The sequence below is a fragment of the Cicer arietinum genome, chromosome 1, assembly GCF_000331145.2.
Source record: "Cicer arietinum cultivar CDC Frontier isolate Library 1 chromosome 1, Cicar.CDCFrontier_v2.0, whole genome shotgun sequence".
In the NCBI taxonomy this organism is placed as follows: domain Eukaryota; kingdom Viridiplantae; phylum Streptophyta; class Magnoliopsida; order Fabales; family Fabaceae; genus Cicer; species Cicer arietinum.
This window is the reverse complement of record NC_021160.2, coordinates 18,268,838-18,278,320: the sequence shown is the minus strand read 5'-3', so window position 1 is coordinate 18,278,320 and position 9,483 is coordinate 18,268,838. Positions and strand designations below refer to the sequence as shown.

The window sequence follows — 9,483 nt, the reverse complement described above, 5'->3', positions numbered from 1 at the left end:
ATGACAAATTAATCAACATCATATATATTTATTGTCTTCTCCATTTTTACTAAATACAAAGAAAATTATATATTACAACCAATTTAACGTAGGAAGTAGCACACTACTATTGAAGCTAGATATTTACCATCAAGATTTTGTTTAAAATTATTTATATTTATTTTTTATTTTTTATAATTATTTAACAGTTTTACATAAAATATTTTTAATTAATTGAAAACACATGAACTTTATATTCACTATAAATATGACTGAAGTTCTATAGACTCAAACTCAAACTCAAACTTAGAAGTTTTTTATTTGTTCTAATGGCTATTTCACCATCTAATTAAACAACCATCTTTGTCCATGTTTTTCATTTTCATTTTCTTTTGCACTCAGTTTGATTCTTCTACTGTTGGCTTTAGTCTAAACAGTCTAAAGAGACTAGAGTGTTTGAATGTGACTCCTTATGAGTTTGTTGTTTCCTTGAAGACTGTAGAGGAAGTGTTGCAGGATGTTACATCTATTCTGCAGTTTGAGCTCACCAAAGTTAATGGTGTTGACCACTTTTGTTTCTCCAACGCCATTTCAACATGTTTGAAATTGCTAGACTTGTCCGTCAAAGAACTCGCTTGGTGTAGATTTGCTGTTGAGAGTTTGAAAGGTAACATCATCATTCATTATCATTCTTTATTCTCATTAGCATTATTCATTGCCTTTGTTAATATTCATATCCATTAGTTTCTAAAGTGAAGTTCATAAGGAGCACTAACAAGGCGATCTCCATTCAACACCTCACCAAGCGCTTCAGTCTTCTCTTGTTATTAAACAAGAGTTAAATAAACTAGAAACAAATCTGTGTAAATATAACATGTTATCACACTAATAATACTAACTTTAAGTTTAATCGAAGTAATGAATAACAAAAGCTGAAGCAAAAATTAATAAGACAGTTACCTGTTACACAAAATGGGAGGTCAAGGTAACCATACGTTTCACTGAAATGAAATAAATAAAAAAAAAAAAAGAAAAATCAGAAAAATAATACTAGTAAGAAATTAAAAATAGATGATGAGTAACAGGGGCGGAGCTTCCGACTAAGGGGGGCCGCGGCCACCCCAAAAGAAAAAATTATAGGTACAATGACTAAAATGTCCATCTTAAAATTAAAAACTTACAAGTATACCTAAACTTAATTCAGTTTTCTCATTCTTCCTCTCTCTTCCATCCAGCCTTCCTCTCTCCCTTTTGCTTACAAGTTCCAGCCTTCCTCTCTCCCTCCTCCATAATCAGATTCATGAATCAAGACAAACGTGCGGTCGTCTCTCTACAATAATCGCTCGTCTGCTCGCTCACGAAATCGCTCGCTGCGGCCAATCGTTCGTCTGCCTGACTGCCTCTGTCCGTGGCCATTCGTCGCTGCCTCTCTACTCGCCGCAACCTCATCAGTCATCTGTCTCTAGATCTCGTTGCTGCTTTGTTCAAAATGTTCGAAGAGTAAATTGAAAAAAGAAGATCAGAGAAATTGAAAGGAGATCGGAGGGTACCTGGGGTTATGAAAGGTACTGACTTTGTTAGCGTAAAGAGGAACGGGATCTCCGTCGCCGTAACGGTGATCGGAGGCATCAGATCTAACGTGAGTAGCGAGAAGAGAAAGAGAGATTAGGATCCACAAAACTAACACCTTGCTCCTTCCCATTTTCTTTCTTCTCTCTTGCAAGATTCAAACAAATGAATATATCACAACACTCAATTTATTTATCTGTTTTTATTTTCTTAGTTTTAAATTTCTGTTTTTATTTTCTTAGTTTTAAATTTCTTTCTTATCTTATCTGTTTTTATTTTCTTAGTTATAAATTTTATATAATTATTTTTTTTAAACAGTTATAGTTATTTCACTGATAAAAAAGTATAAAATAGAAACTAAAATAGTTAAATGGAGGGTATAGTTGGAAGGAAAAAAAAAACGTTACATTGAAAGTTGGTATCCTTTTATATTTAGGAGTAGATATTATAAAAAATTAAGTTATTTAAGTGAATAAAAAATATTAGAAATTTAAATAAAATATGTAAATGAAGGATAAAATAATCATACAGAAATTTTATGTTTTTTATATATCATACATATATAATATAATTATTTAAAAAATAATTATTTAATTGATAAGGATGAATAAAATAGAGGGCAAGGATACTCTAACTTTAATAGTTTGATGGATGCATAAAATTGGAAGAAAGAGATAAGTTACTTAAATTTGGAAGAAAGAAAATTTATTTTACTTTATGTTACTTAAGTATAGAATTTTTTTAAAAAAATATTTAACTTGTTATTGGAAGAAAGATTTGAAGTGTTGTTTTAAGCGATAACCAATCTTTATCCACGTTAGTATAAATTATTTGTATGTACAAAATGGTATTAGAGTGACTTTGTTTTAAGGGTGTTAAAAAATTAAAAATTGTAAAATTGAACTGAACCCAATTATTTTTGAACTGAATTGATTTATAAAAATTGAGAACTAAATTGTTTTCAAACTAATTTTTTAAAACTAAAACTGAATCAAACCGGTTTTCAATTTGAAAAAATCGAATCAAACCAATTTTTAGTTCGAAAAAGCTAAACATAACCGATTTTTAGTTCAAAAAAACTAGAATCAAATTTGTTTTTTAGAAGTAATTATAGATAATTATGTAAAATTTGACCTATATGAACAAAAAAAAAAACTAAGTTAAACTTGTTCGGTTCGGTTCACAGTAATAAATCAGTTCACCAGTTTATACAACAGTTTGATTCAGTTTTTTGAACTGAAATTTGGTTCGTTTTAGTTTTTCTAAACAGAAAACTAGTTCAGTTAAGTTTTCAAACGGTTCTAATACAAAACTGATCTTTGTCCACCCCTATCTTTTTGACAATATATGGATAGATAATTTTTTTGAATTTAACATTTGTGTACAAATTAGAACCAACCTCCTTTTTATCTGTTTTGTTAGCATTCATGATTTATCTCTTAGGTACTTCCCTTTCATAATTACAAATTAGCAACATTAGAATAAATTAATTAATAGAAGTGGGTATTATTTGTTGTAGGAAAATATAATGGTACTGGTAACCTTGGTTATGAGTTACGAACATGGTTAAGTGTTATTCATGTCAATACCAACATATGCCTGGATTAACTTAAAGGAACCAGGGTTAACATAAATGATAAAATATCCACAAAAATTGACGAGGTGGATTCATTGGTTTATGATCTCTGAATCAAAGTGGAGGTGCACCCAATAACTGACAACTTTGCCAACAATGGCCAGTTTCCTTTTTGGGTAGACCGAAGCGACAAAAAGCTATTGCAGACAAATGCAACCCATATTTTTGATGTTGTACTTGTAGTTGATGGGACTGAAGATTTTACTAAAGTGATAGATGTGGTGCATGTAGCCCCAAACTCTAGTAAGAAGTGATATGTCATATTTGTAAAGAGGTGAGTTTATATGGATAATGTTGAGGTTGACAATGAGAACCTATGGATACAACTATTATAACTTGAGTCATGGAAAAAATAAGTTGGGCACATTCTACACAACAACATTTGGTAAGGACACAACTCCTACAAATTATCAAGTTTTTACAAGTTTTTTTAGATATATTTCAAGTCATGATATTTGGATACTTAACTTTTCTACCTCAATTCAATATTCTATTTTATCTCTCTTTTTTATCACATTATGTATATATTACATATAATTTGATCATTCTTTTTCAAAATGTTGATGAAGTGAATAGGTGTATAACTATGAGTTTTATATATGTTTATATTTAATTTCATATTTTTCAGAAAATGATAATATAATTTCTGGGTAATTATGTAAAATTTGACCTATATGAACAAACAAAAAAAGTTAAACTTGATTGGTTTGGTTCAAAGTAATAAATCAGTTCCCCAGTTTATACAACAGTTTGAATCAGTTTTTTGAATTGAAAATTAGTTCGGTTCAATTTTTTAAAACTGAAAACCAGTTCAGTTCAGTTTTCAAACGATTCTAATTCAGATCTGATCTTTGTCCACCCCTACCTTTTTGACAGTATATGAATATATAATTTTTATGAACATAACATTTTTCTGACTCCTTATGAGTTTGTTGTTTCCTTGAAGACTGTAGAGGAAGTGTTGCAGGATGTTACATGTATTCTGCAGTTTGAGCTCACCAAAGTTAATGGTGTTGACGACTTTTGTTTCTCCAACTCCATTTCAACGTGTTTGAAATTGCTAGACTTGTCCGTCAAAGAACTCGCTTGGTGTAGATTTGCTGTTGAGAGTTCGAAAGGTAACATCATCATTCATTATCTTTCTTCATTCTCATTAGCATTATTCAGTGCCTTTGTTAGTATCCATTGCCTTTATTTTGAATAATCTGTTAAATTCCTTGGTATTTGAAGTGTTGTTTTCAGTGACTACCAATCTTTACCCACGTTAATATAAATTATTTACATGTACAAAATGGTCTTAAGATTGACCTTTTTTGACAGTAACTTAATATAAAATTTTTCTGAATTTAACATTTGTGTAAAAATTGGAACCAACCTCCTCTTTCTCTATTTTGTTAGCATTTATGATTTATCTGTTAGGTACTTCACTTTCATAATAACAAATTTGCAACATTAGAATAAATTAATTAATAAAAGTGGGTATTATTTGTTGCAGGAAAATATAATGGTACTGGTAACCTTGGTCATGATTTACGGACAAGGTTAAGTGCTATTCATGCGACACATGCATGGATGAACTTAAAGAAACCAATGTTAACATGAATGATAAAATATCCACAAAAATTGACAAGGTCGATTCCCTGGTTTATGATCTTCTCATCAAAGTGGAGGTGCAACCAATCTCTTACCACTCTGCCAACAAGAGCCGATTTCTTTCTTGGGTAGCCCGAAGCGACAAAAAGCTATTACAGACAGATGCACCTCATATTTTTGATGTTGTAGTTGCAGCTGATGGTACTGGAGATTTTACTATAGTGATGGAGGCGGTGCATGCAGCCCCAAGCTCTAGTGAGAAGCGCTATGTCATATTCATAAACAGGGGAGTTTATATGGAGAATGTTGAGGTTGAGTTTGACAAGAAGAACCTCATGATGATTGGAGAGGGTATGGACGCAACCATTATCTCCAGTAACTTAAGTCATAAAAAAATTAATCTGTCGACATACTTCACAACAACATTTGGTACGAACACAACCCCCTACAAATTATCAATTTTTTACAATTTCTTTTTAGATATATTTCAAGTCGTGATATTTGGATACTTAATTTTTCTACCTCAATTCAATATTCTATTTTATCTCTTTTTTATTACATTATGTATATATTACATATAATTTGGTCATTCTTTTTCAAAATGTTGATGAAGTGAATAGGTGTATAACTATGAGTTTTATATATGTTTATATTTAATTTCATATTTTTCAGAAAATGATAATATAATTTCTGGGTAATTATGTAAAATTTGACCTATATGAACAAAAAAAAAAGTTAAACTTGATTGGTTTGGTTCAAAGTAATAAATCAGTTCCCCAGTTTATACAACTGTTTGATTCGGTTTTTTGAATTGAAAATTAATTCGGTTCAATTTTTTTAAACTGAAAACCAGTTTAGTTTAGTTTTCAAACGATTCTAATTCAGATCTGATCTTTGTCCACCCCTACCTTTTTGACAGTATATGAATATATAATTTTTATGAATATAACATTTTTCTGACTCCTTATGAGTTTGTTGTTTCCTTGAAGACTGTAGAGGAAGTGTTGCAGGATGTTACATGTATTCTGCAGTTTGAGCTCACCAAAGTTAATGGTGTTGACGACTTTTGTTTCTCCAACTCCATTTCAACGTGTTTGAAATTGCTAGACTTGTCCGTCAAAGAACTCGCTTGGTGTAGATTTGCTGTTGAGAGTTCGAAAGGTAACATCATCATTCATTATCTTTCTTCATTCTCATTAGCATTATTCAGTGCCTTTGTTAGTATCCATTGCCTTTATTTTGAATAATCTGTTAAATTCCTTGGTATTTGAAGTGTTGTTTTCAGTGACTACCAATCTTTACCCACGTTAATATAAATTATTTACATGTACAAAATGGTCTTAAGATTGACCTTTTTTGACAGTAACTTAATATAAAATTTTTCTGAATTTAACATTTGTGTAAAAATTGGAACCAACCTCCTCTTTCTCTATTTTGTTAGCATTTATGATTTATCTGTTAGGTACTTCACTTTCATAATAACAAATTTGCAACATTAGAATAAATTAATTAATAAAAGTGGGTATTATTTGTTGCAGGAAAATATAATGGTACTGGTAACCATGGTCACGATTTACGGACATGGTTAAGTGCTATTCATGCGACACATGCATGGATGAACTTAAAGAAACCAATGTTAACATGAATGATAAAATATCCACAAAAATTGACAAGGTCGATTCCCTGGTTTATGATCTCCTCATCAAAGTGGAGGTGCAACCAATCTCTTACCACTCTGCCAACAAGGGCCGATTTCCTTCTTGGGTAGTATGAAGCGACAAAAAGCTATTACAGACAAATGCACCCCATATTTTTGATGTTGTAGTTGCAGCTGATGGTATTGGAGATTTTACTACAGTGATGGAGGTGGTGCATGCAGCCCCAAGCTCTAGTGAGAAACGCTATGTCATATTCATAAAGAGGGGAGTTTATATGGAGAATGTTGAGGTTGAGTTTGACAAGAAGAACCTCATGATGATCGGAGAAGGTATGGACGCAACCATTATCTCCAGTAACTTAAGTCATAAAAAAATTAATTTGTCCACATACTTCACAACAACATTTGGTACGGACACACAACCCCTTACAAATTATCAATTTTTTACAATTTCTCTTTAGATATATTTCTGATCACTGATATTTGGATATTTTATTTTTCTACATCAATTCAATCATTTAATTTCCCTTTTGTTATCACAATATCTATATATCACATATATTTTATCATTCTCTTTTAAGATATTGATGAAGTGTATGGGTGTCTAAATATTATTATTCATACATTTTTTTTATTTAATTTCATATCTTCTTGGAAAATGATAATAGTAGTATAAAGGTCCATGAAGACAAATTTGATTTGGCCCTATTGATTTTTGAAAAAAAATTCAACATAATGTGTGTCTAGGTGTTCTCATACTTCTATGTGGTTCAAATATTTAAAAACATTATATTTGAACATAAATATAGTCTTGTCCTAAAATGAATTAAAGAGATATAATTAGATACAAAAAATGAATCTGTTTAACATGAATCTCAAAAAGTAGTCAAGAGTTGATCGTTACTATTTTAGTAAAAACAAAGTATTTTGTAAAAATTAAAAATAGATAGTATTTTATTAAAATTTACTTTTGAACCAAGATTACTACTTTAGATTGTATTCTGCACTCATAGTTTTTATTTGTATAATTATAGTTTTACGGAAGTTTTTTTTAGTGAAGTTTTTCTGTCTATAATTGTTTTTATAGAATAATATTTTTATTTTTTATTTTTCTCGTTTGAAAATATTATTAAACATCCTGGTTTTTTAATTTAAATAAATAAAATTAAGTTATTGAGTAGTTAGAGACCCTATAGTTCACTAAACTACCATTTAATGCAATAACCAGAAGCATTAATTGAAATTCGGTCAGTACTATGATTTAAGGTAACTTTAAGAAGCATAACCTTAGATATATAAGGAACTCAAAGAATTGCATAAATAGATTATTAATAATAAGTAATGGATTCTGTTAATTAGTCTAATAATTCGTTTGTATTTGTAAGATAATAAAAAGAAGATCTCTGCTATAATCTCTACAAACATCTCTGAAGTCCCGAAACTCCTCTTATCTTCTTCAATATTAAAACCTTGATCCAATTCTTATTGATCTTTATCCTTTTGTGAAGGTGTCATGGGTGGAGGTTTCATTGCACGGGATATGTCCTTTAGAAATACGGCTGGACCTATGGGTGAACAAGCGGTGGCATTAAAATCTCTTTCTGACTTCTCAGTATTTTATCGATGTGGAATTTTTGGCTATCAAGATAGCTTATATGCGCATAGCAACCGCCAATTCTATAGAGACTGCAAAATCAGTGGCACGATGGACTTTATCTTTGGATATGCCATTGCAGTTTTTCAAAATTGTAAACTATTAGTCAAAAACGGATTGCCGAAACAAAGCAATACTATCACCGCTCAGGGAGGAAAAGTCAATGGAGACTTAACTGGTTTCTCATTTCAGTTTTGCAACATATCTGCAGACTTTGACCTTTTACCTTTTGTTAAATCAACCTCAACATTCTTTGGAAGACCGTGGCAGTCATATTCTACAACGATTTTTATGCAGTCTTACCTAAGTGATGTTTTGAGTCCAAAAGGATGGTTAGGGTGGAACAAATCCCAATATTTAGACACATTGTATTATGCTGAGTATAAGAATTATGGACCAGGAGCAAAGATACAGGGCAGAGTTAAATGGAAACAGTATCATATTCTAAATGATTATAGGCAGACAAATAACTTCACAGCGGCCCACTTCATTTTAGGGAACCTATGGTTATCTTCAACGGGTGTACCATTCACTCTTGGATTTGGGAGTCATACTTGAAGTTATTATTATTATAATATAATGTTAGAAGAGATAATTTGATGTTATTATAATTAATCTCTTGCTTGATAATTTAATAATTACACATTTGATAAGATAGCTAGTTGCATTTCATTTTGGACAAAACAAATTGGTAAATATGGTCATGCACAACAAATTAAATTTTCTTTCAATTTTAGAGACTTGTATTTGCTCAATAACGCATAATATAGGGTTTAAACCAAAATCAATTAAAAGATTTACTTTAAAATGAAATTCATTAACTCATATCGAAATTACATTGATCAATAATACAATTTAAAATCGTTAAAAATATAAACAATAAATTTACAAACACGAAAAACAAAGCGTGAAACCAAAACAATATCGTAATAAGATGGAAAATAAAACATCACACTAAAATGAAGAAAAATAAAATAAAATAAGATATGCATGAAAATCACTTATTTAAATAAAAGAAATTAAGAAAAATAATTTAGATGGGTGATTTCGAACAAAAAATTGACCCTAAATCACCCTCTTAAATGAAGCGAATAGAAATTAAACAAAAGAGAAGAAGAAGACAACTACTTGCGTTTTTATATGGATCTATATTATATTTTATATAAAAATGAGACTTATCCTATAAAAAAAATGTATGCGTCGTGGCGACTTCTAAAAAACTTTGTGAACCATATCCTCCTAGCAAAACGTAAAAAATACATCAAAAATGAAAATAATAATAATTAACGATAATATTATGTAATTATATCATTAATTAATTGTATATCGTATATTTATTTTCGTTGTTAACTTTTATCAAAATTGATTAAATTACAAAAATTTAAAAAGTTAGTT

At 30.1% G+C, this 9,483-nt stretch overlaps 2 protein-coding genes across 9 annotated transcripts; one reads left to right on the top strand and one right to left on the bottom strand.

Annotated features, from left to right (window-relative positions):
• Positions 1 to 272: 272 nt before the first annotated feature.
• LOC101514191 (transmembrane 9 superfamily member 3-like) lies at positions 273 to 1,763 on the bottom strand. 8 transcript variants are annotated; one of them, XR_012161797.1, is made up of 4 exons: positions 1,553 to 1,751; positions 1,169 to 1,454; positions 940 to 980; positions 273 to 838 (listed from the first exon to the last, which is right to left on the bottom strand). XR_012161797.1 is itself a non-coding variant. In XM_073364843.1 (3 exons), the coding sequence occupies exons 1-3, from the start codon at positions 1,679 to 1,681 to the stop codon at positions 807 to 809; spliced, it is 225 nt and encodes a 74-aa protein (XP_073220944.1). In that variant the 5' UTR covers positions 1,682 to 1,763; the 3' UTR covers positions 273 to 806. The 8 variants fall into 8 exon arrangements, 2 of the variants coding, with proteins under 2 accessions (XP_073220944.1, XP_073220943.1); XR_012161795.1 differs by having other exon boundaries at positions 1,530 to 1,750; XR_012161794.1 differs by having other exon boundaries at positions 1,161 to 1,754.
• A 725-nt stretch (positions 1,764 to 2,488) lies between these two features.
• On the top strand, positions 2,489 to 8,744 carry LOC101495273 (pectinesterase/pectinesterase inhibitor PPE8B-like). Its single transcript, XM_012718904.3, has 6 exons — positions 2,489 to 3,569; positions 4,131 to 4,302; positions 4,680 to 5,206; positions 5,767 to 5,938; positions 6,316 to 6,764; positions 7,943 to 8,744. Exons 5-6 carry the CDS (start codon positions 6,638 to 6,640, stop codon positions 8,644 to 8,646), a joined length of 831 nt encoding a protein of 276 aa, XP_012574358.1. The 5' UTR covers positions 2,489 to 3,569; positions 4,131 to 4,302; positions 4,680 to 5,206; positions 5,767 to 5,938; positions 6,316 to 6,637; the 3' UTR covers positions 8,647 to 8,744.
• The last annotated feature ends 739 nt before the right edge of the window (positions 8,745 to 9,483 follow it).

Coding starts and splice junctions, on each gene's coding strand:
- LOC101514191 (XM_073364842.1), bottom strand. CDS start 1,681: ATGGGAAGGAGCAAGGTGTTAGTTTTGTGGATCCTAATCTCTCTTTCT. Junction 981..1,529: donor AGTACCTTTCATAACCCCAG/GTACCCTCCGAT, acceptor ATTTCATTTCAG/TGAAACGTATGGTTACCTTG. Junction 629..939: donor CCTCCCATTTTGTGTAACAG/GTAACTGTCTTA, acceptor AACTCTCAACAG/CAAATCTACACCAAGCGAGT.
- LOC101495273 (XM_012718904.3), top strand. CDS start 6,638: ATGGAGGTGGTGCATGCAGCCCCAAGCTCTAGTGAGAAACGCTATGTC. Junction 6,765..7,942: donor CCTCATGATGATCGGAGAAG/GTATGGACGCAA, acceptor CCTTTTGTGAAG/GTGTCATGGGTGGAGGTTTC.